Source organism: Chelonia mydas, chromosome 14, assembly GCF_015237465.2.
Source record: "Chelonia mydas isolate rCheMyd1 chromosome 14, rCheMyd1.pri.v2, whole genome shotgun sequence".
Lineage (NCBI taxonomy): Eukaryota > Metazoa > Chordata > Testudines > Cheloniidae > Chelonia > Chelonia mydas.
In genome coordinates, this window is record NC_051254.2 from 23,380,011 (window position 1) to 23,406,824 (window position 26,814).

The following is a 26,814-nucleotide window of genomic DNA, read 5'->3' on the forward strand; positions in this document are numbered from 1 at the left end:
TTTGCAACCTTAATGTTCTCTTAACATTGCTTTTTGATATACAATTCCAAAAACTGGAGAAAAGGCAAATTTATAGAATGTTTGTGTGCTTCCATGGTGTTTTAAAAAGCCAGTGCAGAGGTTATAAACTTGTGGTGCAGGGAGGGAAATGGAGCAGAATTAGGGGCATGGCTCTATATAGGTTTGCAACAGTTAACCAAATCAGGAAGTCTTCTGGGGACTAGGAGGCCTTCCTGACCAGGAATATTTGATTTAAATAGAGTAACATCTTTCAATTAAATCTAATTCAAGTGGAAAGCATTAATGAAAAGAGAAATTGGCAAATTTGGTTTTGCCAAATGTAAAACTAATTGTTTTTTAAAAAGGAGCCTAAAGCCTTTAACATAGGGCTGGTCCACACACAAGCTTGCAGTGGTTTGAACTAAATAGGTTTTGTTTTTGCAGATCAGTGGACTCTATTCTAAAATAATTTGTCCACTTAAATTTGTAGCTAAATAACTAAAATTCTAGTGTAATCAAAGGCTGTTTTACAGTAAGATTTAAAATGGTCTTTTTTGATCTTGAGGGCCTGAACTTGCAGCCCTTTTGTGTCCTCTATGTGAGCAAAGGTTTTAGGATCAGGCCTTACATAGTACTAGAGCTGGCTGAAAAAATTAGATTTTATTCTTTTTATTTTGCAAAAATTTCCCCAAGAATTCATCTTGTTTTCTGTCAAAATAAAAATTTGGAAAATTTCTACTACATCTACACAGTACTTTCATATTTTAACAGCATTTTCTCCCTCAAAGTCCAATTAAGTGTCTTCCAACAACATTCACTTTCTCCTAGGGAGAAAAATCACTTGAAACCCCCTGCTCAAGATAGGAGTTTGCACATTTAATTCCAAAAAGGAATTATACAGCAAAAACCTCCTTTCTGGGGAGGTGGGGGGAGAAGAAAGTGCTCAGACCACCTTCCTCTTGGTATCTCTTAGGACCAGTATAGTTTCTTTAGAAGGATGCTGAATGCCATACTACTGAACAAATACAATGTCCAGTGATTAAGCCTGCAGAGAAAGAGCAACTTAATTTTATTTTAGATATTTTTAGCTGTATGTATATGTACATACATATATGTATACAGCAACTAGTTAAATTCTTGCCTCTGCAGTAGCCCGTTATGCCATAAATGCCAGTATGTGTGAGGGAAGACTTACTCTCTGGCAAGTGTATTTCATATGGCATTAGTTCTTTGAATATGCATAAGAAAATTTAGTAGGAAATGGCAAATGAAATATAATAGCTCTGCTTCTAGCTACAGTAACTGGGTAAAACCATTTCCATGAACTGAGTGTTTGGTTAAACTAACACATATAATTAATATGGGATATAGCTTGCAGCTGGAAAAATGCAGACTTGCTAACACGTGCATTTGTTTGTTTGCAATGAACAGCCCGAATCACCTAAACCCGTGAAACATCAGGCAAGTGTTTTTCTTTATGCTTCTAAGTTTATATGGATTAATTCATATATTTCCAACTATTTTTGTATGATGAGATGAGCGATCAATTTTAAATGTCTGTATACAACTAATTTGGTGGCATGTTTATCACGAAGTGGTGACAGACTAGTACAAGTATGCAACTAAGTAATCTGAGCAAAATGTATTTATTCATTTTGTACAAAAGCACTGACTAGTAACAGACTTTGAATTATACTAGCTTGCAATGCTCCAGAATAAAATCTGGTATCTATCTGTCCTACAGTTGCCAACACAGATTTAAGCTATTCCAGGAGATTTCTCTTCCTCCTCCCCCCCCCCCCCCCAATGACATAATGTCATTTTCTTAAAATATCCTATTAAAATCTTCCGGAGTGCTTTCAATATTCACTGGGAGATAGATGCTGATTCCAGGAGACTCCAGGCTAATCCTGGAGGCTTGGCAACCCTAATCTGTCCTGAAGCAAAAGCGCCATCTTTACCACCAATTTAAATCCTCCACCTCACTGTATGCCCTTGGTAAATGTACTGTGGAGATTTTAGTGCAGAATACTTTGGCATTACTAAGTGATGTGCGTAAGAAATTATTTAAATTAAACTAATGGAAACGTAAATGCACATTAATCCTAAAAGCTTGGGTGCTTGAATGTGTTATAGCTGCTCAGGTTACACATTGAGATGATATTCTTCACAACAGTACAGGGCTTGGGAAAACGAAGACTTCCTCTAAAGTGCAAAATCTGCCATGACTTGCTATAACCTGACCCAACAGTTTAGTGGCTGCTCAGTCCTGTATGGGTTGAAATCTTCAGAGTGTGCTTGAGCTTCTCTTATTTCTCAGGCTGTCTGGAGTCATCATGACAATGATGCTCTCTGATTCCTGACAGAGGAAGGAGTAGGGAAGCAGTAATTATTGAGTTTTAACCCCTCCCCTTTCTTATGACATGATGGAGTACTGCTGAGCTGTCAGTGGGGATGTCTGGATTCCCATGTACAGAACGTGGTGTGATCTCTACTGCTTTAATTAACAGAAATGGGGAGTTAAGGGTAAAATTGGGACTCCCTAATGCAGAAGGAAAAGCACACCAGACAAAGTATACGCTCTAATCCAAGGGTTCTCAAAACTGGGGGTCATTCCCCTCAGAGGGTCGCAAGGCTATTACTTGGGGGGTTGTGAGCTGTCAGCCTCCATCCCAAACCCCGCTTTGCCTCTAGCATTTATAATAGTGTTACTTTTTTAATATTTAATTTATAAGGGGGGTTGCACTCATAGGCTTGCTGTGTGAAAGGGGTCACCAATACAAAAGTTTGAGAACAACTGCTCTGATCACTTCTTTCAGGAGGTAAGTTTGTGTCTGTCATGGTCACCAGGATTATATAAAGGTAACATTTTCAAAAGCACCCAAGTCCCACTTCCAAAAATACATAGGTATTTAAGTGCCTAAATCTCACTGAAAATCAACAGGACACGAGCAATTCTGAAATTTTACTTGAAGTCTTTACTCAAGTGCTTCTTTGCTGTAAAACCAGAAACTAATGAATACTGTTTAGATGGATTGCTTTTTTTGCCAATGGACCTGTTCACATCAGGATTAAAAAATGTCCAATTATGTTCATATTTTAAATACATCAATAGGAGTATTTTAAATTCTAATCCGGAATTGTTGGTATATTGCATAAATCATAACCATTAACATTTTGTTTCACTGTCATTTTGAACTACAGAGTGGATCCCTGTTGTATGTGAGTAGCATGTAGCTCCCTGTCTCTCACCCAGATTTCACAATGAACCAAATCACTGGGATGCTGGTTTTCTAAAACTGAGATAACAGTATCTCTTGTCTTTGCTCTAACATTGCTTTATTGATCTGCATGAATTTATTGCATGACTTCACTTTTCACAATATCTTGATGCTGCTTTTTCCAAGATCTATTTGACTGTATAAGTAGGGGAATCTAGCCCAATCTTGCCTTCATTCTAAAATCTCTGTGGAATGTTTCTGAATAGGATAACTGATTTCATAAAATTAATTGAATTTAGTCTATAATTTAAAACTATTAAATCTATTTTAAAACTTACGAAGAGAATACTTAAGTATGAGTGAGTTGTTTAGTAGTCTGTGATAAGTTCCTTCTTACCTAGTCATGAATACCAAAAACTTCAGCGAGGAAAAAACATTATAGCTTTTTAGGCTGTAATCAAGTTTCTCCTCTTTACCATTCCTCACCACTCCTATCCTGATTCTTAAAGAACAGTGACAAATAAGTTCTAATTCTGCTTTCTTCTGAACAGTTTTCCCAACCTGTGTACTTCAAACATTCAAAATCCCCTGAATAGAGATCAACACTCTCCATAAATTAAGTATCAATACAGTTTCTCCAAACTAAATTGGAGGCTATTACGTTTTAGGTCATTCTGAAATGATATATAATGCAAATGTTTCCCCTTATCAGACCAAACCATTACTTTGCGCTTCTGATATTTTTACTTTGGTTGCTCTTAGGTAGACTTTGAAGTATGTACAGCACAGGTCTTTAGTACCCGGCTCTTTCAGTGGTAACGCAGTGTGCTGCCTTTAGGCCAAAATTTTGAAACCAATATCTGTTGTTTCCAGGCTAAGTAGAAACTGAAATCTGAGTGAGCAACCACTTGCGTGCATCCTTTTGTGAAAGGTGTTGGCTTACTTCATTTCACATCTTTAATTTAGTCTGTTTCATGCTGAGTACAAAAAGGTGAGCAGGCTTCTGTCTAACCGTCCCTGACATCTGCTAACGATGAATGCGCAAAAACGTGAACAAGATGCTGCCCACTACCATCTGGATCAGAGATTCTGAACAAGCTATTTAGACAGTATATAAAAAGACAGGCCAGTATTACAAACACTTTACACTGAGTAGGTGCTAAAAATTTTTCTCAGAGTTGGTTTCTGTTGGTACAGTGTTGAACACTTTTTTTCTTTTTAAAACACTGGGAACTGAATACAATATTTGTGTGGGTCCTCCGTAAATGTTCAGTTGTTAGTCTGGGAGACTGCTCTGAATGTTTTTAGGAACTCTAGGATTCAAAGGATATACAGTTCTAAAGGAAATCTGTTTTTGAAGTGGATCATACTTTGTGCAGTCTACCTGAGATCAAGTAACAGATCAAGAATGAGCAGGAATCAGTTTTCAACAAATCTGGTATATGTTACAACTTAAAAATAAAAGCATCTAACAGGCATTAATCAAAGTGAGTTTTAAAAAATAGTTTGTGTAATCATTGACATATGTAAGGACTAACAGAGGTGTGTGATGTCTCTCATTGTCAGTTGTTCATTCAGTCCAGGAGTTTTACTCCTCAGTGTGCTATAAATGGTAAATGATTGGAAAAAGCAGATTTATGAACACTAATTTTGTGATTACATTCCAGAGACATAATTCCACTTTTTGTTACCATCCTTTGGGGCAGGAAATAGTATCACATCTTCCACACACTTGCTACTTCTGTGGGCTCATGGATGCAGCACAGACCTGGTTATACTAGCCAGATCTTCTAATGGGCAGTAATTGAAAAGGCTCTTTTTCAGTTCCTTAAGGTACTTGCTCCTTATGAATTCTAAATTCACTATCTTAAACTTCAGGAAGCTTTAAAACAATTGGGTTTTATAAATAATAGTACAGCTATGTACAGCAAATGTTGACTTGCTGTGTAAATTTGAAAATAATTAATCTTACAATTTGGCATTATTCAATTTCACTTATGCCATTTGTGTCATACTTACTCCAGCTCAGAGTACATTGAAATACCACAAATTCTGTCCAAAATCTCAAGTTAGCTATGAGAATCAACAGCTTGCTGACTGATGGTGCATGCTAAAGCACCTGCTGTCCTATATGATTCTGGTTTAGATACTGATCATTAACCATCCTAAAGATCTAATTTGCAGAAACATCTTACACAGAAATCCAAAGATTATACATTACTTTGTCAAATTGTTTTCCCCCTGCAAAAACAGCATATGGGCTTTACTCTGACTTCTGTGCCTAATTCATTAGCCCTGAACTTGAATTCACCTTTTTATGTTCAGTGTTTCTAACATCAGCCCACCTAAGCTCAGTCACTTTTCTGTACAATAGATGCCATCTTCTCTATTCCAGTGAAGAGTGTCAACAGAGCAAGGAATCAAACAAATAAAAGGCAACGTGTTTGAAGATCTTGTCACGCACCTGTGGTAAAATGATCAGAAAGGAAACAGAATCAGGGACAGTCTGACATACACATGGGTTTCATATAAGTTTGCTTTTGTGTTTGTGTGGTTTTCTTAGGGGGAGCTGGAACGTCAGCTTCTGCAGGCGAACCCCATTCTGGAATCCTTTGGGAATGCAAAGACTGTGAAAAATGACAACTCTTCCCGTTTTGTAAGTTTTTAAAAAAAATCCAAAACCTGGATGGTTGTTCACAAAAATATACATTTTTACCTACTCATAGGCATAGCTCTCTGTGAGAACCTACCTTATTGGTATTGGAAGTTTCCTTTACACACTACCTTCTTGAATTCAACTGAAGTTTGTATATTGAAACTTTGAAGTCTTATTCCAATACTGTATCCAGCATATTTAATTTACTAGAGATGCTATGGTTGCAATGTGGTAGGCAAACACTTGCTTTAATACAAAACTCCTAGGCTCATCTATCCCTGAGTAGACCATTGTCCTGTTTACATGAGGTGCGTATTGGTAAACTTTTTCCCCAGATGGCAGTGTGTCCTGCACATAGCCTATGACACAAGGTAGTAATTACACAATAGACCTGAACTGTGGCTTATGTACAGAGTAGTTAGTGAATTACCTAACTGCATATCATTTGAGAGCCCATAGCAACTATTTTATAGCTATTCCTCCCATTCCCTCACAACTTTAGACACCAATTGGTTATGACTGAATATCCAGCTTTGAGATCAACTTGGTTTAGAATTTCATGGGTTTGTCAGTCTTAAAGGGATGTCAACTTAAAAAACAAAAATCATGCTTCTGTGTGGATTTTTCACTTACTGTTGAGTAAAATCTAAGATTATGATTGAAAGACTGGAGAGCTGTCTATGCATAGAGCACTTGTGTAATCAGTTTAAAATGTTTCCCATGTCACCTTCTGTTTTTAGAGGTCTTTCAAATATCAATAGGGGAGAGGAAAAGCATTTTCTTTGGTTTTACACTTATACTTTACAAACTGGTAGGGCAACTCAAGGCATGGATAGAAACTCTTCTTAACTCTTTCTTAACCTCAGAATGGGGTCCCAGTTTATATATAAACCCCAGAATGGTTAAAGAAGCTGTGCTCTTGCTAAAGTGTAAACTAAATTTTACAGAGCAAATAAAACTTTTATATCTGTCTTACAAAATTGGCGGTGAAGTTTTGAGTAAGAATTCACTTTGAACAACTTTATGGCCTTTACTGTCTTGGTTAGATCCTTTAAATAGTTCCTATCAATCAAAAGCTAGGAAGGACACCACAGAAATGCAAGTTTGAAAATTCTTAAAGCCACATTATTTACAGTAATGGTTGGTATTCAGATGTGTTGGATATAAACTTCATAATCTCAACAGATTTCAGCTGCCCAGTAATTCCATTTTATTTCATTTCTTGGATTCCTCGAAGACTACTAATTTAATGAACATACTTTTTTATGAAAGCTCTAAAGCATCTGTTTTGCATTTTTTTTCTTTAAGTTTGCATTGCCATTGTGAACATAGTCACTCAAGTGGCTCTGGCCTTATTTTTATAAAGCAGTAAGTATAATGCACTCCAGATGGTGCCTTCAGTAGTCTTCAATAATAAGGATTTAAAAGGAAATGACAGAAATTCTCCCACAAAAGGAAAATGCAGTATGAATTCTTTTATCTCTAGATTTGAAGTGTAGTGCCTTGTTACTTAGCACAAAAACCAGCAGCCTCTCCCAACTTTCTGTAATTTAATAGCAGAGAGTACTGTAGTGAGGTTGTCAGGGCTACACTCCTACAAAATATACAGTTCTTATGTTAGATAGTATACCAGGAAGTAAAATTCCAACTTCCCTATCCTTTTACCCATTATAGTCTTTTGGTTGTAGTTTTAATCGAATTTGGGATTGCAGACCCCACAGAACAGGTTTCTTGCCATCTTTTTTGCTTGTGTATGTTGTAAACAGAACTAAACTAGTTGTCAAATTGGAAAATACATTGTGATCCATTAGCCTTTATTTGTTCGCTTGGTGGTTTGATAAATTCAGTAATGCACAGCCTATCATCCAGTCACTGGTTTGAAGGTTCTGCTTTTTCAGTTATTGCTTAAATATCTGTGACTTGAGTCTTCTCATAGTATTTCTGTGTTTTCAAATTTAAGTGGCATATCTGGAATATTCTGTTCTTATAGCAGATGGTGTGGCATCTACTTGTAAGTTTCAAAAAGCTGTCACTGTAGACTTACTAGTGCGGTACAGACTCTCTAATCTGTTTTGACATAAATTAAACAAGAAGTCAGTTCATTCATCTTTTTATTCTTAACATTTCCAGAAAGCTATATTTTTTTCCTAATGAAAGAAACAGATATGTTCACCATACATCATGCCTGTTACCTGTCTCAAAGTGAGCTTATTGAGTATTCTGATCTTCTGTGCAGTGATGTCTGAGACCAAACTCTGGCCGTTATGAGCTTGCACATCTTTCATACGTTTTAAAATAAGCTGTAGTGCTAGATTCACAGTTGTGGAGGCCGAAGTTCTCCCAGTTTAACCACAAATTTTTATATGATTAACAGAGCACAGTGGCATATTTTTGGGAGCATTCAAGTAAACTTAAACATGACTAGGACATTGTTCTGTAGTACTTCTAGGCCCAGTTTTCATGCATGTGTGTCCAAAAGTTAGACCTCTGAACCCAGATTTAGACACCATTTGAGGGAGTCAACTTGAAGATAAGGTCCCTAACTGGAGTTGCATTGTTTACTCTGTGGTAAAATTCTTCCTGTAACCACTTAAATTGCACAATAGAGCAATAAGATAACTAAGCACATAAGCATGCCAGTCTGTGCATACTTTGGACTTTTTAAGCAATCCATAATGTTAGGGGTATTGGATGGATCAAGTGATGCACTGAGGTTTTTATCTCTAAAAGACTGATTCAGGTGTGGCTTGTGCTATGTGAATGGCAGATGCGATATCAAAAGATTTGGTCATCTCAGTCTAGTTCCTACTTGGCACATCTCTACATTGCACTCTGTAGACATGTCCTGATACTAGGAAAATGTGTTGTATTGCCAACAAGATGGCACATCTCATTGTAAAACTAATGTAGACAAGGCAAGTGGTGGTTTCATTTTGAACAGTTGCATAGAGGTCAAACTATTCCCTATCTTGTCTAAACTCTGGATTTATGAAAAGCCATCTTATTTTAAAAATTACACCTTTTTTCTTTCCCTAGTGTAGATATGACCTTGTCAGAATGACTTGAATGGGTGCAGAGAATGAATTCACTCCACTGGAGGTGTGCCTTCAAGTCAGGATGGAGACTTGTTCAGGAGAAAGTTTATACTGCTGTTGCCAGCCTTTCAACTTCTTGCGTCTTTCATCAGCATTAAAATTAAATGACCTTTTAGGAAAAACTTTCTTTCATAACAGTATAAAAGGTGTCTATCTGGGTTACACACTGACCTTATTTTGAGACTCTGGAAAAACTGCAGTGTCTCTTTTTACAGTACATCTCACCGTATAGTAGATTGCAACATTTTAATGGAATACAACTGAAAGTGTATGAATGGTGTGAATGAATGATATCTTGCCACTATTATCTGTATTAAATACTTATCACCTATTAAGACTGATGCAAATGTTACCTAATACAGTAGAATTTCAGAGTTATGAACACCAGGGTTAAAAAATGACCAGTCAACCACACACCTCATTTGGAACCAAAAGTACACAATCAGGTACAGGCAAGGGTGGGCAGGGGAGAGAGGGAAAGCAAATGCACTAGAGTGTTGTGTTAAACGCAAACTACTCAAATAAAGGGAAAGCAGCATTTTTCTTCTGCATAGTAAAGTTTCAAAGCTGTACTAAGTCAATGTTGAGTTGTAAACTTTTGAAAAAACAACCACAATGTTGTGTTCAGAGTTATGAACATTCTCCATTCCCGAGATGTTTGTAACTCTGAGGTTCTACTGTATGCCTTTTTTTAAATGAGAGAGATGTTTTAACATAAAAAACAAAACAATTTTTTTTAAAGTTGTCTTTCTTTTCCAGGGCAAGTTCATTAGAATTAACTTTGATGTTACGGGTTATATTGTTGGGGCCAACATTGAGACCTGTATCCTGCTTCAGCAGTGCAATGTCGGTTAAAATATGAAGTGACTCACTCAATCTTTTGTCTCTCTAACTTTGTGTATTGCTTAGAATTCTTTGTAATACATCATTAACACATTTGCAGGAAATAACATTTGGTGAACTTAGTGACATAAGTTATCATAGTGTGAATGCTTTCTTGGACTCTCAATCCTCCCTTTGTTTCAAAACAGTTTATCATACTATCAAGAAGTCTGAGAATTTCCTTTTACTCTGAAATAAATTGTCACAAAATGTAATACTTTGTTTGAAATCTGCTAGATTGTGACTGTTCTGAAGGTATGACTGTGTGGTGTTTATTGGGAAAACCAATTAAGGTAAGCCAGTACTTCATAAAGTGACACTGGAAATGGTACCACCTTAATCAGCTGATCTCCGCCCTGTGTGTCCCCATTGTCACAAGCACGATTTTTCTCGTTTGGGTCGCATAGGCAGCGCATCCAGGGGGGAAGGGGAGCTGTATTTTACTCATCCGAATATATACCGACAGAATTAAGTTTCAACTGCAAGGCCAACTTCTGTCCCATTTTTGTTAATTACATCTGTGCAGTGCCTTTTGTTATATGAAGTCTAATAATTCAGTTTTTGCTGAATGGTCTTGATTCCTATTTCTTCCATACTTCCAGATGATCACTTGTCTGTAGTATTCCATTTTGTTTTGTTGAAAGTTGCTCTCCTTGCATTGTAATAGAAGAGTCAGGGTGTTAATCTCAGAGTTGAGTATGCTCTCTGGAGGAATGGGATTAAGGCTCAAGTGCCTAAATCAATATGGTTCTTAAATCAGGTAGGTGTTACAACTCTAAGTATCTGTAAAAAATCCAGGCTTATTGTCTAAATAGCTGAGCAGAATTATTTTGTTTAGCTTCATGAAAATTGGAGAATTTCGTGTCCAGTAGGGAGAGAGAAGTTAGGTTTGTTCCAGCTGGTACGTTACTGGGCTAAATTGATAGGTTACCTGTATCCTTTATAAAACAAAATTGTATTGCACTTCATTTCAATATAGAAAAATGAAAGGAATTAATCTGATATATGTACAGCATCCTATATGAAGCAACCTCTCCATTTGCACAAACTTTGAAATTTAGAAAATGTTTATTTCTGTTAAACTCATTAAAGTGAGAGAAATGTGTAAACACTAACTTTAAAAAACATTTTTGAAATGACAAGTGCCATACAGAATTTTGATGTCAAAATATTTAGACCGCACTTCTTTTTGGTGGCGTTTGAGGATTCAGCTATGCCGTTTTTGAAAGACTTATTGAAAGCATGGTTTACTTTAGGATGCCAACTTGTCCACTGCAAGTGGTGGTGGTTGTTTTTACATTAGGGAAAGCCAACCAGCACCAAAGAAGTTAATTTGCTGGAATTACAAACTCAAACTTTTAATTTGACTGTGTTTTGAAACCTGTTTATATAAAGTTGCTGAGAGATTATAAAATGGAGCCCCAAAACTATTATAAGTGAGTGGGTTTAAACTAAAGCTTAAATTTCTGATTGAGACGTCTAAAGGCTTGGGGTGAACTTACAAAATTGTTGAGACACCAGAATTTTCTTAAGATGAGAATAACAGTGTATATGTGAATTATCAAATTTATCAAAAAAAAAAAAATTAAAAAATGAGGAGTCCTTGTGGCACCTTAGAGACTAACAAATTTATTTGGGGATTCCGCAAATCAGTGGGCCAAAATAAATTTGTTTGTCTCTTGTGCCACAAGGACTCCTCGTTGTTTTTGCTGATACAGACTTAACACGGCTAGCACTCTGAAACCTATCAAATTTATGTTGGTTGAGCACGTCTGATGGTGTCTTCTCCCTGTCCCTCTTTTTGGACACTTCTGAGGAATAATTGGTAACTTATTCAGTTAGACAGTATTGGGATCTTCATCCTCTCAACTAATATTACCATCATGGTGATCTTTGCCATGTTCTGGTACCTGGGGATTTATAACTCTGGCCTTTTTGGATCCTCAAATATGTTCTTACAGATCAGATAAGGAGGAGGCACCAGATGATGCCAGACAACCCCTTTCCTTGCTGCAATGTCAGTGCCCCCCCCCATCTTATTCCTCCTACTATTTTCCCATCTCTTTTCCTTTTATCTAATAAGCATCTGCCTTAGGTGGATGGACAAATCTAAACCTAACACTCTACCAAGCTGTTCATAACAAACTAGAAAGAGTTTCCAAAGTAGCCTGATCTATGTAAAAACCTTGCAACCAACAGACTGGTCAGGGGAAATCAGAGCAACCCAGCCACCCTTTTCCAGAGTAAAGGGGATTAAAGCATGGTTCAGGAGGGGCTAACTGGATTATGTGCTCTATGATCTTTCACCAACTAAACTTGAATCACCAGAGAGAGAGAGAAGCTGCATTTTCCTGTCTCTTTTTTTAAAGCTCCTTTCTCCCCTTTATGTGCATCTTTTTTGTTTTAGAAGACAACAATGTTAGACTTTACCAGAACCTGAGAGCAACCATGTAAATTGACTGACTCCAATGAAGGTGTTTGTCATTTAAGAGATTTTTCAAGAAAGGATTTTTCCCTCTTAAAAAGACCTTACAACAAATATAGAAAGAGGGAGTAAGGAAAGCTTTTATAGTGAAAATTAATTCTAGTTTCTTAGTGTTCCTTTTATGTATGTGCGAGTAATGTTAGAACATTTTCTTGTTTGTGCAACAAGCAAAGTAAAGGATCTGGCAGCGGAAGCCTCAGACCCCAATTAACTACTAAATTAACACGGGGGTGGGGGGGAATTTAAGAGCTTCCTAAAAAATCCCTATCTGATCCTCGCAGTAGGCTTTTATGTCTCCTGCAAAAAACTAATAGAAAGGGAGAGATCTTGTTACAAGTATAAAAAGAATCATAATTGTTTGTCACTGCTTGAGGATGTAAATCCAGCATAGCAAGCACCAAATTTACCTTATGACAATTCTGCTTTTAATGTAACCCAGTTTGTATAATTTTATGTTTTGAATTTCTCATGAAAAGATGCACAATGCAAGTTAAGATCCTTGACTATTCATGATCAGACTTGTTGGAAAAGTCTCGTGCTGTTCGTCAGGCCAAAGATGAACGAACATTTCATATCTTCTATCAACTGCTCTCTGGGGCAGGAGAACACCTAAAGTGTAAGTTACAAATCTAATCCTATCACCCTGTTCAGTTCTTATGTATTCTGAATTTGCCATTTTTAGTGCTTGAGCTGTGAAGTTCCTGTATGCCGTGGGCTTCAAAGAGTAATTAATGATCAGAGATCTGAGGTATGAAAAGAAAACAGCTGGCTTTATTCTGAAATCACTCTTCATATTGCAGCAGACTTGTTGGTTCCGCAGCTGTTGCATAACCGCAGTATTTCAGGTGAATGACTTCCAGATCACAAACTCTGGACCAGTGCAGACCAGGGGTTTTGTAGCCCCTTAATTGAGTCCCTGGCTGGCAATCACTAAGGTAGGCTGGCAGTATTTCAGTTTCATCAAGTCACAGAGTGTGTTGGCAGGAAGTGTCAAATCTGTACTGGACCACGCACTCAGACTGGGCAGAATGCCAAACAAACACACAATAAAAGCCTGAAGAAAACCAGTCTCAGTGTAATGTTTACACTTCCATGGTGAATATCAATTAGCTCCAGCAGTGTGGGGAGGGATAGCTCAGTGGTTTGAGCATTGGCCTGCTAAACCCAGGGTTGAGAGCTCAGTCTTTGAGGGGGGCCATTTAGGGATCTAGGGCAAAAAATTGGGGATTGGTCCTGCTTTGAGCAGGGGGTTGGACTAGATGACCTCCTGAGGTCCCTTCCAACCTTGATATTCTGTGATTCTGTGGGGCCTCGCCTCTTCTCTGTATAGTTGTGGTAACTTGCATGTACTTACCCAAATGTGTGGCATATATCATTACTGGAAGAGTGGGGTTATACTGGACAGCTCCATGCTTAGTCACATTCCTTAAAATAAAGAACTGCTAGTATGTAGTATAACTAAGGCTAAGATTTTGTCACATATTTTTAGTAAAAGTCAGAGAGATAATGGGCAAAAAAGAAAAATTCACTGAAGCGATGACCTGTCTGTGACTTTTAATAAAAATATCTGTGACAAAATAGGGATCTGTGGGTCCCCACACAGCTTGAAGCGGGGCAGCTGTGCAGGGGCTAGGAGCTGCCTGTAGCAGCTGGGGGCTGCTGGGTACCCCTGCAGCTCTGGGGGTCCCCTTCTGCCCCTGGGAGCTGTGGGGTGCCCCCTATCTCCCATGTCAGCCAGGAGCTTGGAGGGTTTCCCTGCCATGGCTGGGAGTTTGAGGGTTCCCCTGCTGCCCTTGGTGGCTTCGAGCTCCAGAGGCAGTGGGGTACCCTGCAGCTCCCTGCCCCCACCGGTGGCAGGGGACCCTGCAGCTCCCGACCACCGCAGGCTGAAGTCAGAGGTCACTGGAAGTCACGGATTCCGTGAGTACCGCAACCTCTGACTAAATCGTAGCTTTACGTGTAACTACTACTTGAACTTTGCACCTTTTAAACAGTGGTTGACCATGGCTATTCCAAAACAGGCAATTGGCTTCCAGTCAGCCAATCAAGGTTAATATATGTGATATATGTGATTTCAGTCACATGTGCATGCAGCTTAGCATATACTCACTTTTAGGTGCACAAATACCCAGGGAGCATGGATGGATATGCATTACTGTGTGTGAATATACACATTTGAAAAATTGGTCCTATATCTGTTTCCCTTTAATGTTGAAGAGGAATCTGTGTGGTTAGGATTCCTGGGCTATCTCAGCACTTTAAGTGTGTATATAAAAATCTGTTTGGACAGCCATCAGACATAGGCTGAAGGAATGTCTGTGGCCTTATCTGTACTATGGCAGTAAATGATCTAAGTTACGCTACCTAAGTTACCGTAAGTGAAGTTGACGTAGCTAGATTCACTTACCGCAGTGTCTACACCGTGTTGTGTTATCAGGAGACACTCTCCTGCCAACTTCACCTCCCCAAGAAGAGTAGGATGAGTACAGAAATTGACGGGAGAGCGCTCTCCCATCAATTTAGCACATCTTCACCAGACCCACTAACCTGATGCTGCTGCATGGCCGGTATCAATACCTCCTCTAGAGCAGTAGTTCTCAACTTATTTACCATTGTGGGTCACATCCAATACTACCTGTATGGCGCTGAGGATGTCACATGGGCTGCAGCTCTGTGCTGATTGGGTCGCAAGCAGTCTGTGGGCCACAGTTTGAGAACCACTACTCTAGAGGATTGCAATTGTAATTCAAAAAGAAAAGGAGTACTTGTGGCACCTTAGAGACTAACAAATTTATTTGAGCATAAGCTTTCGTGAGCTACAGCTCACTTCATCATAATGCAGTAACCCTTATGCAGAACAGTGTCCCGTTCATGCCCTGTGCAAGGAGCTAATCCAGTTTTTTACAAAGCCAGCTTGAAGCTGTTGGTAATTGGGCCTTTTTATATTAAAGATTGTGCTGGGTTCAGCACTTGAACTCATTTCTAGAGTTAAAGAAGATTTGGAGTAACTGCTTGTAATTCAGTTTATTTAAATGCTGATATAACTGGTAGTCCATTTATTTGTTAGATTTTTTTTTTTTTTTAAATATTAGACTTGTGCACAAAGCTTTTACTTTTTTCCCTCCACTACAGCTGACTTGCTGCTTGAAGGATTTAACAATTACAGATTTTTGTCTAATGGCTATATCCCCATTCCTGGGCAGCAAGACAAAGATAACTTTCAGGAGACTATGGAAGCCATGCACATCATGGGCTTTTCTCATGAGGAAATCTTGTGTAAGTTGTCTTTTTGATTTCTGTAGTGTACTTGCTTTTTATGTAAAATTACAAAAACTAAATGAAACAAATGTTGACAACCAAACTTAAATCTAATGGAGTTTTGATGCTTTGAAAGCCTGTGGCAAACATTGTACCGCTTCAAAAACTTAAAGAAATGTTCTGATTTTTAAGCTAAAATTGACATAGACGCAAGAAAGACTGCTACATAGTGCAATAATAATTGTAAATTACTTTTTGAACTGGGCTTGAATGGGTGCCTAAGACTGGTGAGGAGGTGAATTTTATTAAGACGCAAACTTGACAAGAAAATGTTTGTATCTTTCTGTTAACACAGCAATGCTGAAGGTGGTGTCGTCAGTACTACAATTTGGTAACATTTCTTTTAAGAAGGAAAGAAACACTGATCAGGCCTCCATGCCAGAAAATACAGGTAAATTGGTCACACTGTGTGGTCTTTAATGACATTGATTGTGGTTTTCTGGTCATAATTTGTTCATCAGATATTCTGAGAAGTTAGAAAGTATTTTTTTTCTTTTCTGAACTTCCTCTATAAAGCTCTCTGCCAGAGAGAGGCCATAATTTGTAACAGTAACAGCCAGCATGGAACCACTAAAACTCTCCCATCTTCCACTCATCTTATACTCTCTTCTACACAGGCATTAAAACTGCTGTCTACAGAAGTCCATAAATTATTGAAGCTGTTTATAATGCTCCTAAACTTTGAACAAGCGTTTCAGCTGTAGCCTCATTAATTGCTTCTCAGCAAAGACTTAAATGTCAGGAAAAGAAAAGTGTACTTAAATCAGTGTATTTTCTTTGGTTCTTGACAGTCATTACATTGCCAGTGAAAAGAATCCTGGAGCCAAGGGCAACTTCCTTAGTGAAATGGCTGAATTTAAGAAACACTGTATTTAAACACTTATTTCTGAAATGACAGGGTAGTGTGACTGATTTATTTTTGCATTTTAATACTTCAGAGTGCAGTCAGTATTTGGTAGACGTGCTTAAAAATAGAGACTGTCCCTTAGGCACTTCTAAGACTTTTCAGACTTCTAGTTTAACCAGTATTTGGTCATTCTAAATCCTCTCTAAGAAAATAACATCTTTACAGTAGTTTAAAACTCAGCTTTGGTTAACTGCAAAGTGTTTAGCTGTTTTCATATCTAAAAATTAGCTTTGATTTCAATAAAGCAGTAAGATACAGAAGCAACTATGGCTTCTTGCATAAGTCCTGATGTGTTGCGGTTTGTGATTATAGATGGGCACTTCTAACCTCTGTATTAGGAGTATCTTCAGTTAATTTTTATCACCTCTCCACTTTCTGGATATCAAAAGTGTTGAATGATAAAACAAATGTTGCAGAAAGGCTGGCTCAGATTTAAAATTTGTTTCATAACCTGAGCATCTGCTGCTGTTGCTCGTTTTTATCAATTTTTATATCTAGTACCCTAACATTCTTTGAGGGAGGAAGTGGAAGTGGGAGAGTTCTGAAATTTGCTGAGAACTTCATAGGCACTGAAGAACAAATGAAGCTTTATATGAAGAATGTTGTTAATTGACTTATTATGCAATGACCTAAAGCAATAAAATCCTGTCCAGAAACTTCAAAATGGTTATTGTCTCTTAGGGCTTGTCTACAGTTAAAATACTGCACAGCTGAAGTGCTTTAGGGGTTCTCCCACCGTCACTGTAGGTGCTCCACCTCCCATAGAGGTGGTAGTTCTCCTCTGGACTTAATGCTGTCTACACTGGGGGTTAGGTCTGTTTAACTGGTGGATTTTTCACGCCCCTGAGCAACATCGTTATACTGAAACTTAACAGCCTTTTTTGGTTCAGGAAGCCTAATAACCTCTGAGTTGTTATAGCTGTAGTGAGCTGTACTGAGACAACTAATAAATATATCCTCAGATCTTAGGGATTAAAATAATTCTTCGTAGATTTGATGACAATTTGACAGTTATAAGGGAAGAATTCAAGACTGAAATATTCTTTTAATTTGGGCATCAAATGATCTATTTCTAGTGTACACTAATCATGTCTCCACTACAGAACAAAGTTGTTCTTGTGTCTCTCTCTATAGTTTTGCACAATAAAAAAGTGGTAGTTCTACATTAATAGTCACCAATAGATTATAAAAATACAAGCTAAATACAATTAAACAGCCAAAGAAAACCGTCCGTAAGCAGATGCAACATAATAAAACTATCATAAATTACCTGCCTTTCTATACAGCATCTCACATATTTCACAGGTAAAACAGAATCATAATATGCCTAGCTCCGTCAGAGGGACACTTAGCGGATAAGATTCCAAACCTGAAAGGCCATGTCTTGCTCTTGGACAAAGCAGGAAGTTTTCACGTAGGAGGATGGTGGGCAAGACCAATATCCACTCTTGTGATCCCCAGTACAGTGCACCTTTTTTTCCCCCCAGTGGCAAAAAGCTCAATTATTTTGCAGTTTTCAGAAACTGAAGAAGAGTCCTGCATCCTGTTCCTCTTTAATAAATGACCCTACTAACTTGGTGGTGCAATGGCTAGTGCTAGCCACTGCTATGTGGGTGACCCAAGCTTTAACTTAGTCACATCCTTTTGCTCTATGTGCTATCAGAGGCCTGAAGTCCTGAAAAGTGTCAGTTCCTGGAGGTGAAAAAATTGATTGCATTGGTTGACAGACTTCTCCAGCTAACTGAGAATGCAGGTCTGTCCTGAACAGTGGCTGTATCCTGTAAAACTGGTCATAGCTGTTTGTTTTAGTGACAAATAGCTGTATTGGCTCTGTAAAGTTAAGAAAGATTCTGTTCCTTCATGTGGATCTTCCAGCAGAACCTTTTATTTGGGTGTAATCAGTTACCTCTGGGCAACACACTGAAAGCAGTCTATGACTATGGGACTACTTTGGTAGGTATTCTGGTGATGATGCAAGAGATAGAAAGAAAACAGTGTGAGTTTGCAGCATTTGCAATTCAATAAGGAACAAATTTGATCAGGGTATACTGAGGATCACTGAACAGGAACCCCACAATTAAATTCAAAGCACTTTTTTTCTCAAAGAGGAACAGTACATACTGGCTTCAGAGAGAAGTTGTTGTCCTGTCTAAACCTGTTTAGCTGAAAGGAATGGGTGCTGGGTGCTTTGAGGGTGCTGGGGATTTTAAAAACACTCCTCCCCACCCCCAACTCCACCTCCACATCCTCTTAGAGGAATCTTAAAGGATTAAGAGAATTCTTGAAAAGACTGAGGAGGAAAACAAACTTTCATTTTCTTCAGGAAGTCAGATTGCTCAGGACAAGTACTGTGGGTATGTTTTAACCTCCCACTGGTTGCATTTCCTTCTCTCTCAACGTGAATCAGGCTAAAAATATGGTAGAACAGTCTTGTCAATTGACAAGAATCTATTCATCAAGCTTACAGCTACAGGTTCTTCCTTGCATGTCACTAGAACTGTCAATACATACATCCTCTCAGAAATGTAACCCAAATCCTCTAAAACCTTGAGATTAACCTCTCTTCAGAATCCAAACTGTCCATGTGATTCTAGAGTTCGCACAGTGTGTGTTACTCGTCACGTTGTCTAGCTTGTAATAAAATACCATACCCAGAGACAACTAAAAAAGTGAGTTTTACGTATTTTGGGGAGGAATGGAGCTTATGGGGGGGGGGAGGGGGGGGATGGCAAGAACATCGCTGCAAAGTGGACAGTATATTTAGACTTCTAGAGATGGATAATGCTGCTGCTAACTCTTGGTATCTGAGTAATGACAAAGGAGAAATAAGTCGGGGAGGTGTGAAAGAGTAACATTTTTTATAAGCTTCCCTTTCCACAGATACCAGATGAATATGCTGTAAGATATTCCTGGTGAATGTAGCTGTTCCTTTTCTTAGGGAAATTTGTGGGTACATGAGAGAGAATAGACAAACTTTAGATACTGGCAGGGAGGCTCTTGAAACAATAAATCTTGTCTCTTAAATACCAATTTAATTTCATTTTTATTTTAAAGTTTGAGTGACTTTCATGCCATAAAAATATCAAGCCAAAGTGAGTTGTGGCTACTCAGTCTTGGGAGAGCAGGACTCATCCTTAAAATGCCTAAGTATTGACTGGTGGGTGTCTAGCTCTAGACATCCACATTTGTGTTTTCTAACTATTGTTTAGCATGTTGTACTCCAAGTCCATTTCCTCCTGTCTTACAGTAGAGAGAAAGCATAATGCTGAATTTTTGATGTTCCCATTGTTGCCATATGGAGGAGTACATGACCAAGCACAGAATCCAGGGCTTTGGGACTGGGAAATACCATCTTCAGTACTAGATTGTCCCAGAAAGAGGGTTCCCCTTTCTTTTAAAAGACTAAATCGAAGGATGCCAAATCATCATATTGGAAAGATGAGAGGGACTAAAATAGTCATTTGCTAGATGTCCTTCTGAGAAAGCTTAGAAGCTGGCACACTTGAGAAAAACACTTAGCCCCAGAGCTAAGAATATCTAGTGTGTGTCGGATTCATTTTTAGAAATCTTAAGTCACAAAAACGCCCAACCTATTAATAGAAAATGTGTAGGGAAGAGGATTGACATTGAAAGAAAATAAAGTAGAAATAATGTAGGTTTTGCCAAACCAGGAAAGGTCAGTGGTCCATCCAGTGTGATATTCTGTTTCCAGCATTCTTGTACCAGTTGCTTTAGGTGAAAGCACTCTGACACTGTTTCAGTGATGTGGCCTTGGACCGAAATCCCATAGCAATGCATTGGCATGCCTGCCTGCACTGCAGCATAGCAGTTTCTCTAAGCAGCCATAGGTCTACACTACAGTGTGCTAGCTCTGCTTGAGCTAGTGCACTAAAAATAGAAGGGTAGCCAAGGGTAGTGTGGGTGGCAGCTTGGGCTGGCCACCAAAGCGTATGCCTGGGGGTCTGGGCAGGCTTGTCGTCCAGCATATGTCTGTCTACCCAAACTGGGATGCACATTCCTAGCTGCAGTGGAGACATACCCTTATTGGCATCTGGCATATTCTATCAAAAGAATGAATGAGCTGTCATCGAAACCAACAATATTCAGCTCCAGTGCTTCCTAGGAATTTCCTGAACTAACCTGGGATTTGCTGTACTAAATTAACAGGAATTCACTAATGTGTTTATATGTTTACCACATGTTCTGGGGTTCCTTATAGACACTAGTTGTAATAAGTTTATTTTTCACAAGGTTGAGTGCTGCTTCTGATTTCGGCATTGAGTAGTTGCTAAAAATCGTTGAGTTGTCAATGGCTTGTTTCCTTAATGTTCTGGCTGGCCTGGAGAGTTTGGGGGTATTTAAGTGAATAACTTTATTACTTTCAGTTGCACAGAAACTCTGCCATCTACTGGGAATGAATGTAATGGAATTTACTCGAGCTATACTTACTCCACGCATTAAAGTTGGCAGAGACTACGTTCAGAAAGCCCAAACCAAAGAACAAGTAAGTTTTTTGATGTATAAAAATAAAATGAAGCTACAATTCATCCAAGGTAACTTTTCAGCTGCAGTCAGTAAACTGTGTTGATGCTAGTTTCTGTTCTGTTCCTTGTTACATCTTACTCTGTGTTTTTGTATTTTCTTGCATGGCAAAAAACAAGACTGTATAGAGAGCAAGAACTTCTTTCCTTTCCTTGGCCTTTAGCTGATCTGGATTCTAATGTTGTTTGACATATCAAATGTAGAAAAGCACTCTTAATTTTTGTTGACAATAGAGTTGAACTTTATTTTTAATCAAATCATGTAGTGTTTCTGCTGACTGTTTTCTTTCCTCAGTGGTATTAACTATATTAAACTTGCTCAGTTCCCTTAACAGTTGTTTGTGATAACATCCATCTCCTTGTTCTTTTGATGACTCCTTGAGAATAAATAAATGTTTAATATGTTTTGATTTTCAGGCAGACTTTGCAGTGGAAGCCTTGGCAAAAGCCACTTATGAGCGCCTCTTCCGCTGGCTTGTTCACCGCATTAATAAAGCTCTGGATAGGACCAAACGACAGGGAGCTTCTTTCATTGGCATTCTGGATATCGCTGGATTTGAAATCTTTGAGGTTTGCTAAAGAGCCAGTTATGGAAAACTAATTTATAGCTTTAAATTCTGTTTTCTATCTATCACTATGTTCGTAGCCCTTACTGCTGACAATCCCAAATTGTAAAGTACTGTAAAGCAATTTGTTGCGAGAATGCTGTAAAGATTATATGAAGCATTTGATTAGTTTTGCAATGTATAAAGGTTCTGGCTACCCTAAATTACGATCCCAAATGTTTAAAGCCACAGTCTCTCTTCTAATCTGAGTTAAACACTCATGCGTGACCATTTATTCTGCAGCTGTGGATTTCTCCTGTAATATAGCTGTCTAGAGTGTACTACAGGTAAGAATAACATCTCGTGGGTGAATTGAACTCCTGTTTTATATACTAATTTCAGACCAAATCGTATCTTTCATTTATTGGATGTTAGGAAACTATCCCTTAATAAAATCAGAAATTTGCCCTACCGGTACTACTTGCAAATGTAACAGAGGACATTTCATAAGATTATAAATTCTGCCATTGAGGTATTCTTCTAATTCGTGAAATATTTTGCAGCTGAACTCTTTTGAGCAACTTTGTATCAACTATACCAATGAGAAGTTGCAGCAGTTGTTCAACCACACCATGTTTATCCTGGAACAAGAAGAGTACCAGCGGGAGGGCATAGAATGGAACTTTATTGATTTTGGACTGGATCTGCAACCCTGCATTGATTTAATAGAAAGGCCTGTACGTTTCTTTCATTTCTTGTGGATTTCTGGGACCAGGTACCAGGCTGCCTTATGGAACAGTCCCAGGAATTGGATTAACTTGAATATGTGACCACTGAGGACTGAATCCCATTATTTTTATATTAATTTTAGTCTAAGTATCCTGTGCTCACTGGAGTAATCCTGTGTCCATTTGTGTGTGAGCCTATCTGCATATACACAGTGCACTGTTCTAGTCGTATGGGACTAAATACTTTGACTTACTGTTTATGTTGTTTCTGATGCCAACCAAGTCCTCATTGCTCTTATCTTCAAGCCTAACCATGTGATGGTATTATGGGTGCTTAATGTGGTGGCTCAACCAGAAAGCTCTTGAAGATTTAGGGTGAAATCCTTGCCCCTTTTGAAGTCAATGGTAAAATTCCCATCAACTTCAGTGGGACCAGAATTTCACCCTATAAATCTGCCTTGTGTTTGAGTGGGCCTTCTAAGACTGCAGCCTTTGGGAAACTGTTTTCTCACTGCACTTGGCTAAAGGATCCTGTCTGTTGCCCAGTCTCTGGGAACTGTAGACCACTCCAATCAACTACAGATAGCATGAGGAGCTGCTTAAGAGTCCAGAAAAAGAGCACCAATCTTGAGTGGCTATTCCCGCTTCCCCACTCCACCCCCCAGATCTGGGCTGAAGTTTATCCTGAAGTCCTCTGAACGACAGATAATTAAAATGTCACAGCATACGCTTGTTTTGAGTTACGGCATCATTATGTAACATCTCTCTAGCATCTTCCTTACTGGAAATGCAATACCGAGCTAAGGGGTTCCTCCCCTCAGTTTAAGAAAATATTTTTTTTTCCCCCAGAACCCAGTTTTGCAGGCTATGACAGATGTGCAAAAAGAAGGATCAGTGGCATAATGATGGTTATGACCAGCGTTTTCATCTAAGTCCATTTTCATACTTTTTTTTTCCAAATTTTGAGCTGTAATTGTTGTGAAGTTAATTCTTTCACACATTTTAATGCACTATTGCTGCATGTAATGCTATACTTATATCCAGAGCAGCAAACATCCAGCAAACCAGTTCTGTCTTTAAAAGTTAGTTTGCGGGGAGAGAGATCTTTGCAAAGATCTTCACTTTGAATGTGCAGTTCCAGAAAGAGGATCCAAATTCTGTCTCCTTGGAATAAAGAGCTTTGCCTGCCATGAAGTCTGAGGGAAGAAATGTGCATATTTTCACTATACAAAATATTTAGCATGAAATATTCTAAGACTTATGTTTAGTGGGTTTTAAGAGCCAAACATTGGTACCTCCTCGGTCTTCCTATAAATGAATTTGCATGGGTACATGATCTCATGGAATGGTCTCAGATAGCCGTATCTTGTAAAATGTGGAGACTTGCAAATTCACAATGAATTGTTTTAAAGTGTAAATTTTTATAAATCAGTTCCTCTACTGTTAGGTTTTTTTTCTTAGACTTGTGTGTAGCAATCTGTTTCCCTTGGAAAAGATTACTGATGCCCTCAAACCAGTCCCCACCTGTAAAATGAAAATAGTTGTTCCCTGCCTCATATGGATGTTGAGGATAAATACGCTAAACATTGTGAGGTATTCAGATACAGTGGTAAGGGGGATGTATAAAACCCTTAGATAACTAGGTAGAACTTTGCAGTTCACATAAGGCTTTTATTGACAAGCATTTGAGTTCTGTAACTCTACTGTTGTACACAAAGAAGTATGAGATTACTGTAGAACTGAGGATGTTTTTCAGGATATGCAGTATGTGTACATAGTCTAAAATGGAATGGACTTCCTCGAACTCATTAGTCTCTTAAATTTGTCATTGGTGAAGTGTATTTAAATAAAATGGGACTTGAGCAAATGAAATCTCAAACTTCACACATTCCCTCCAGAAACAGTTTTGTTTTTTTTTTTTTTTCCTGGAGTGTAATGGGTTGGTGTATAAGATTTTTAGAAGGACTTAATTAAAAGTATGAAACCAGATGTTGAGATAAATTCTTGTTTAAATACACTGTTTGTTTTATTAGGCAAACCCACCTGGTGTACTGGCTTTGCTGGATGAAGAATGTTGGTTCCCTAAAGCTACTGACAAGACATTTGTGGAAAAATTGGTCCAAGAACAAGGAACCCACTCCAAATTCCAAAAACCACGGCAGCTAAAGGACAAGGCTGACTTCTGCATTATTCATTATGCAGGGAAGGTATGGATTGTATGTTGAACAATTTGAACTATTGTGTTATAAATAGACTAGTTTCAGCAAAATCTGCTAAAGCTTTAGCAATGATATTCAGCTATGTGCATGCAAACTCGGATGTAGGAACAGTTTAGTTTTCTTTTTGTTAAAAAGATATTTGAGAAAGCTTTTATTGAAATCCTGATTGCTGGATCAGAACCTACAATGGCAGAGCTGTAAGAAGATATTAATCAGATTTGCTTGAAGAGATTTAAGCTTTACAAATAATAGACTAAAAAGGGTTTTTGGTTCAGAAACAACTTATGATTGCATCATTTCTATTTGTAGTAAAGTTGATTGCATAGTAGGTGGATTTTTTTTATAGGGTTTCTCATTAAAAGAATTTAATTATTAAAATTGGCACTCTTAAAAGGTTTCAGATTTGATAGCTTTTTAAATCAGTCCTCTATATTAGAATAGGTTCAGCAGGGCAGTGGCAATACCAGCTTCCTCCACTTTGTTCCTCCAAAAGGAATATATCTTTTGAAAGAATCCTTTTAGGGCTAAGGCCTGGGCTACACTGTGGGGAGGGGGGTGGGTTTCGAACTAAGATATGCAACTTGCTGAAGTCGAAGTATCTTAGTTCGACTTTCCTGGCCATCCTCACGGCAGTGAGTCAACCACGGTGGCTCCCCCGTCGATCCTGCCGAGGTGGAGTACAGGTGTCGATTCAGGGATCGATTTATCACGTCTAGACGAGACGCGATGAATCGATCCCCAATAGATCGATCACTACCCACCGATCCGGCGGGTGTTGAATGCATACCCTAAGAATGTATTTCAGTCATCATTAATCATTCCATCTTTGCTTCCCCTGCTGAGACTGCTTACTGGCCCAGTTGTGATGTGGACAGTTGTTCATCAGGAAGTGGCTTTTTTTATCTGTATGTATTACCTAATGGATCTTCCATGGTCCAGATTTGAACCAGTGCCATTGAATTTTTCTGTTTTATACTTAACTGTTCTGGAATTCGTGCTTCTACTGGATTTGGGCTCCTCAGGCTAAATGAAAGCATTCCTCTTAGAGTGGATGCTCTCCTCTCTTCTCTCCCCCCCACCCCCCCCCCCCCCCCCCCCCCTTACCATGACCAGTGATTCAGCTGTTTTTATGGTTATTCTCATCTGTATGGCGCACACAGTAACTATGATCAACCTCTGGATGGATTTTACATTCATATGTGCACAGGAAACTCCCTGCTCATGTTGACAAGGAAGTTTAAATAACATACTCTTTTTTTTTTTTTTTAAATCATGGACCAGTAAATGTCCCAGGAACCGCGCCTAAGTTTAACATAAGATCAGATACCCTGTCTTCTCATTCTGCTTCACTTTAAAAATTCCCTTCTAAAAGAATTGTGCCCCAAAACAAAATTGTAAAAAACTAATGCATTTCCATACCCATTAAAACTTTCTTCCTTAAAGGAAAACTCTTACCTTGTATAGCTAAACAAACCTATATCTTTATCCTATCAGAATATAAAGTGAAATTTCAAATTGGTAACTTCGAAATACTAACACCTGTCACTTTTTCACAGTTCCCACAACTGAATGGTGCTTGTGTGTCTGAGCACTCACGTTTTACCGATACTTCACAGCAGGAGGGCCAGTATGATAAAGAAAACAAATGTAAATAGAGAAAATTTGGAATAATTTAGTGTCTGCCTTCGTGGCAGGAGGCAGTCCAATATTTCTTGCTGTGAAGATTGTCCACTTGTGTTATGGAGAAGAACAATCCAATTTAGACTGGCTTGGCCACTTCTGTGATACAGGCACTGTTGTGCAAATTTTTGTGGCAGGTGGACCTGCTTAGAAAAACTTAGGAAATGTGTTTTGTCATGCAGTTCCATCAAAATTGAAACTCTTTGTGAAATCATGTTCATTTCAGCAAAATGTCATTTTGGAGGAAAAGAAAAAAAGAGGGGAAAAGTCTGACCTTGTCAGTGTCCTGTTTTAGCACTGTCAGTGGGATTTTTTTGTTTTTACCCTTTTAAAGGACTTTTTGTTTTGAAACTCTTTATTTTGTATTATAACGTATAAAATAAAAAGTTAAAACCTTTACATTTTTGTCAAAACATTTTGATCTAAATATTTTTTTTATATTTTTCAGATAATTTCAAAACTTTCAGGTTCCATTCCAAATCAAAACAAAAACCTCAAAATCCTTCACAAAATGGTGTTTCTATTCTCCGCACAGCC

General features: G+C 38.3%; 1 protein-coding gene across 3 annotated transcripts in view; it reads left to right on the top strand.

The window, feature by feature from the left end:
* The window catches only part of MYH10 (myosin heavy chain 10), a 135,675-nt gene that overhangs the window by 62,279 nt on the left and 46,582 nt on the right, over positions 1–26,814 (top strand). Inside the window, exons 6-16 of one of the 3 annotated variants that reach the window (XM_043527745.1) lie at positions 1,432–1,461; positions 3,205–3,222; positions 5,785–5,877; positions 9,732–9,795; positions 12,857–12,955; positions 15,472–15,615; positions 15,953–16,048; positions 20,950–21,068; positions 21,523–21,675; positions 22,214–22,387; positions 24,412–24,585. In XM_043527745.1, coding sequence (XP_043383680.1) covers positions 1,432–1,461; positions 3,205–3,222; positions 5,785–5,877; positions 9,732–9,795; positions 12,857–12,955; positions 15,472–15,615; positions 15,953–16,048; positions 20,950–21,068; positions 21,523–21,675; positions 22,214–22,387; positions 24,412–24,585 — 1,164 coding nt within the window. The remainder of the gene's footprint in view (positions 1–1,431; positions 1,462–3,204; positions 3,223–5,784; positions 5,878–9,731; positions 9,796–12,856; positions 12,956–15,471; positions 15,616–15,952; positions 16,049–20,949; positions 21,069–21,522; positions 21,676–22,213; positions 22,388–24,411; positions 24,586–26,814) is intronic. The other 2 variants (XM_037914430.2, XM_037914433.2) reach the window with 2 other exon arrangements.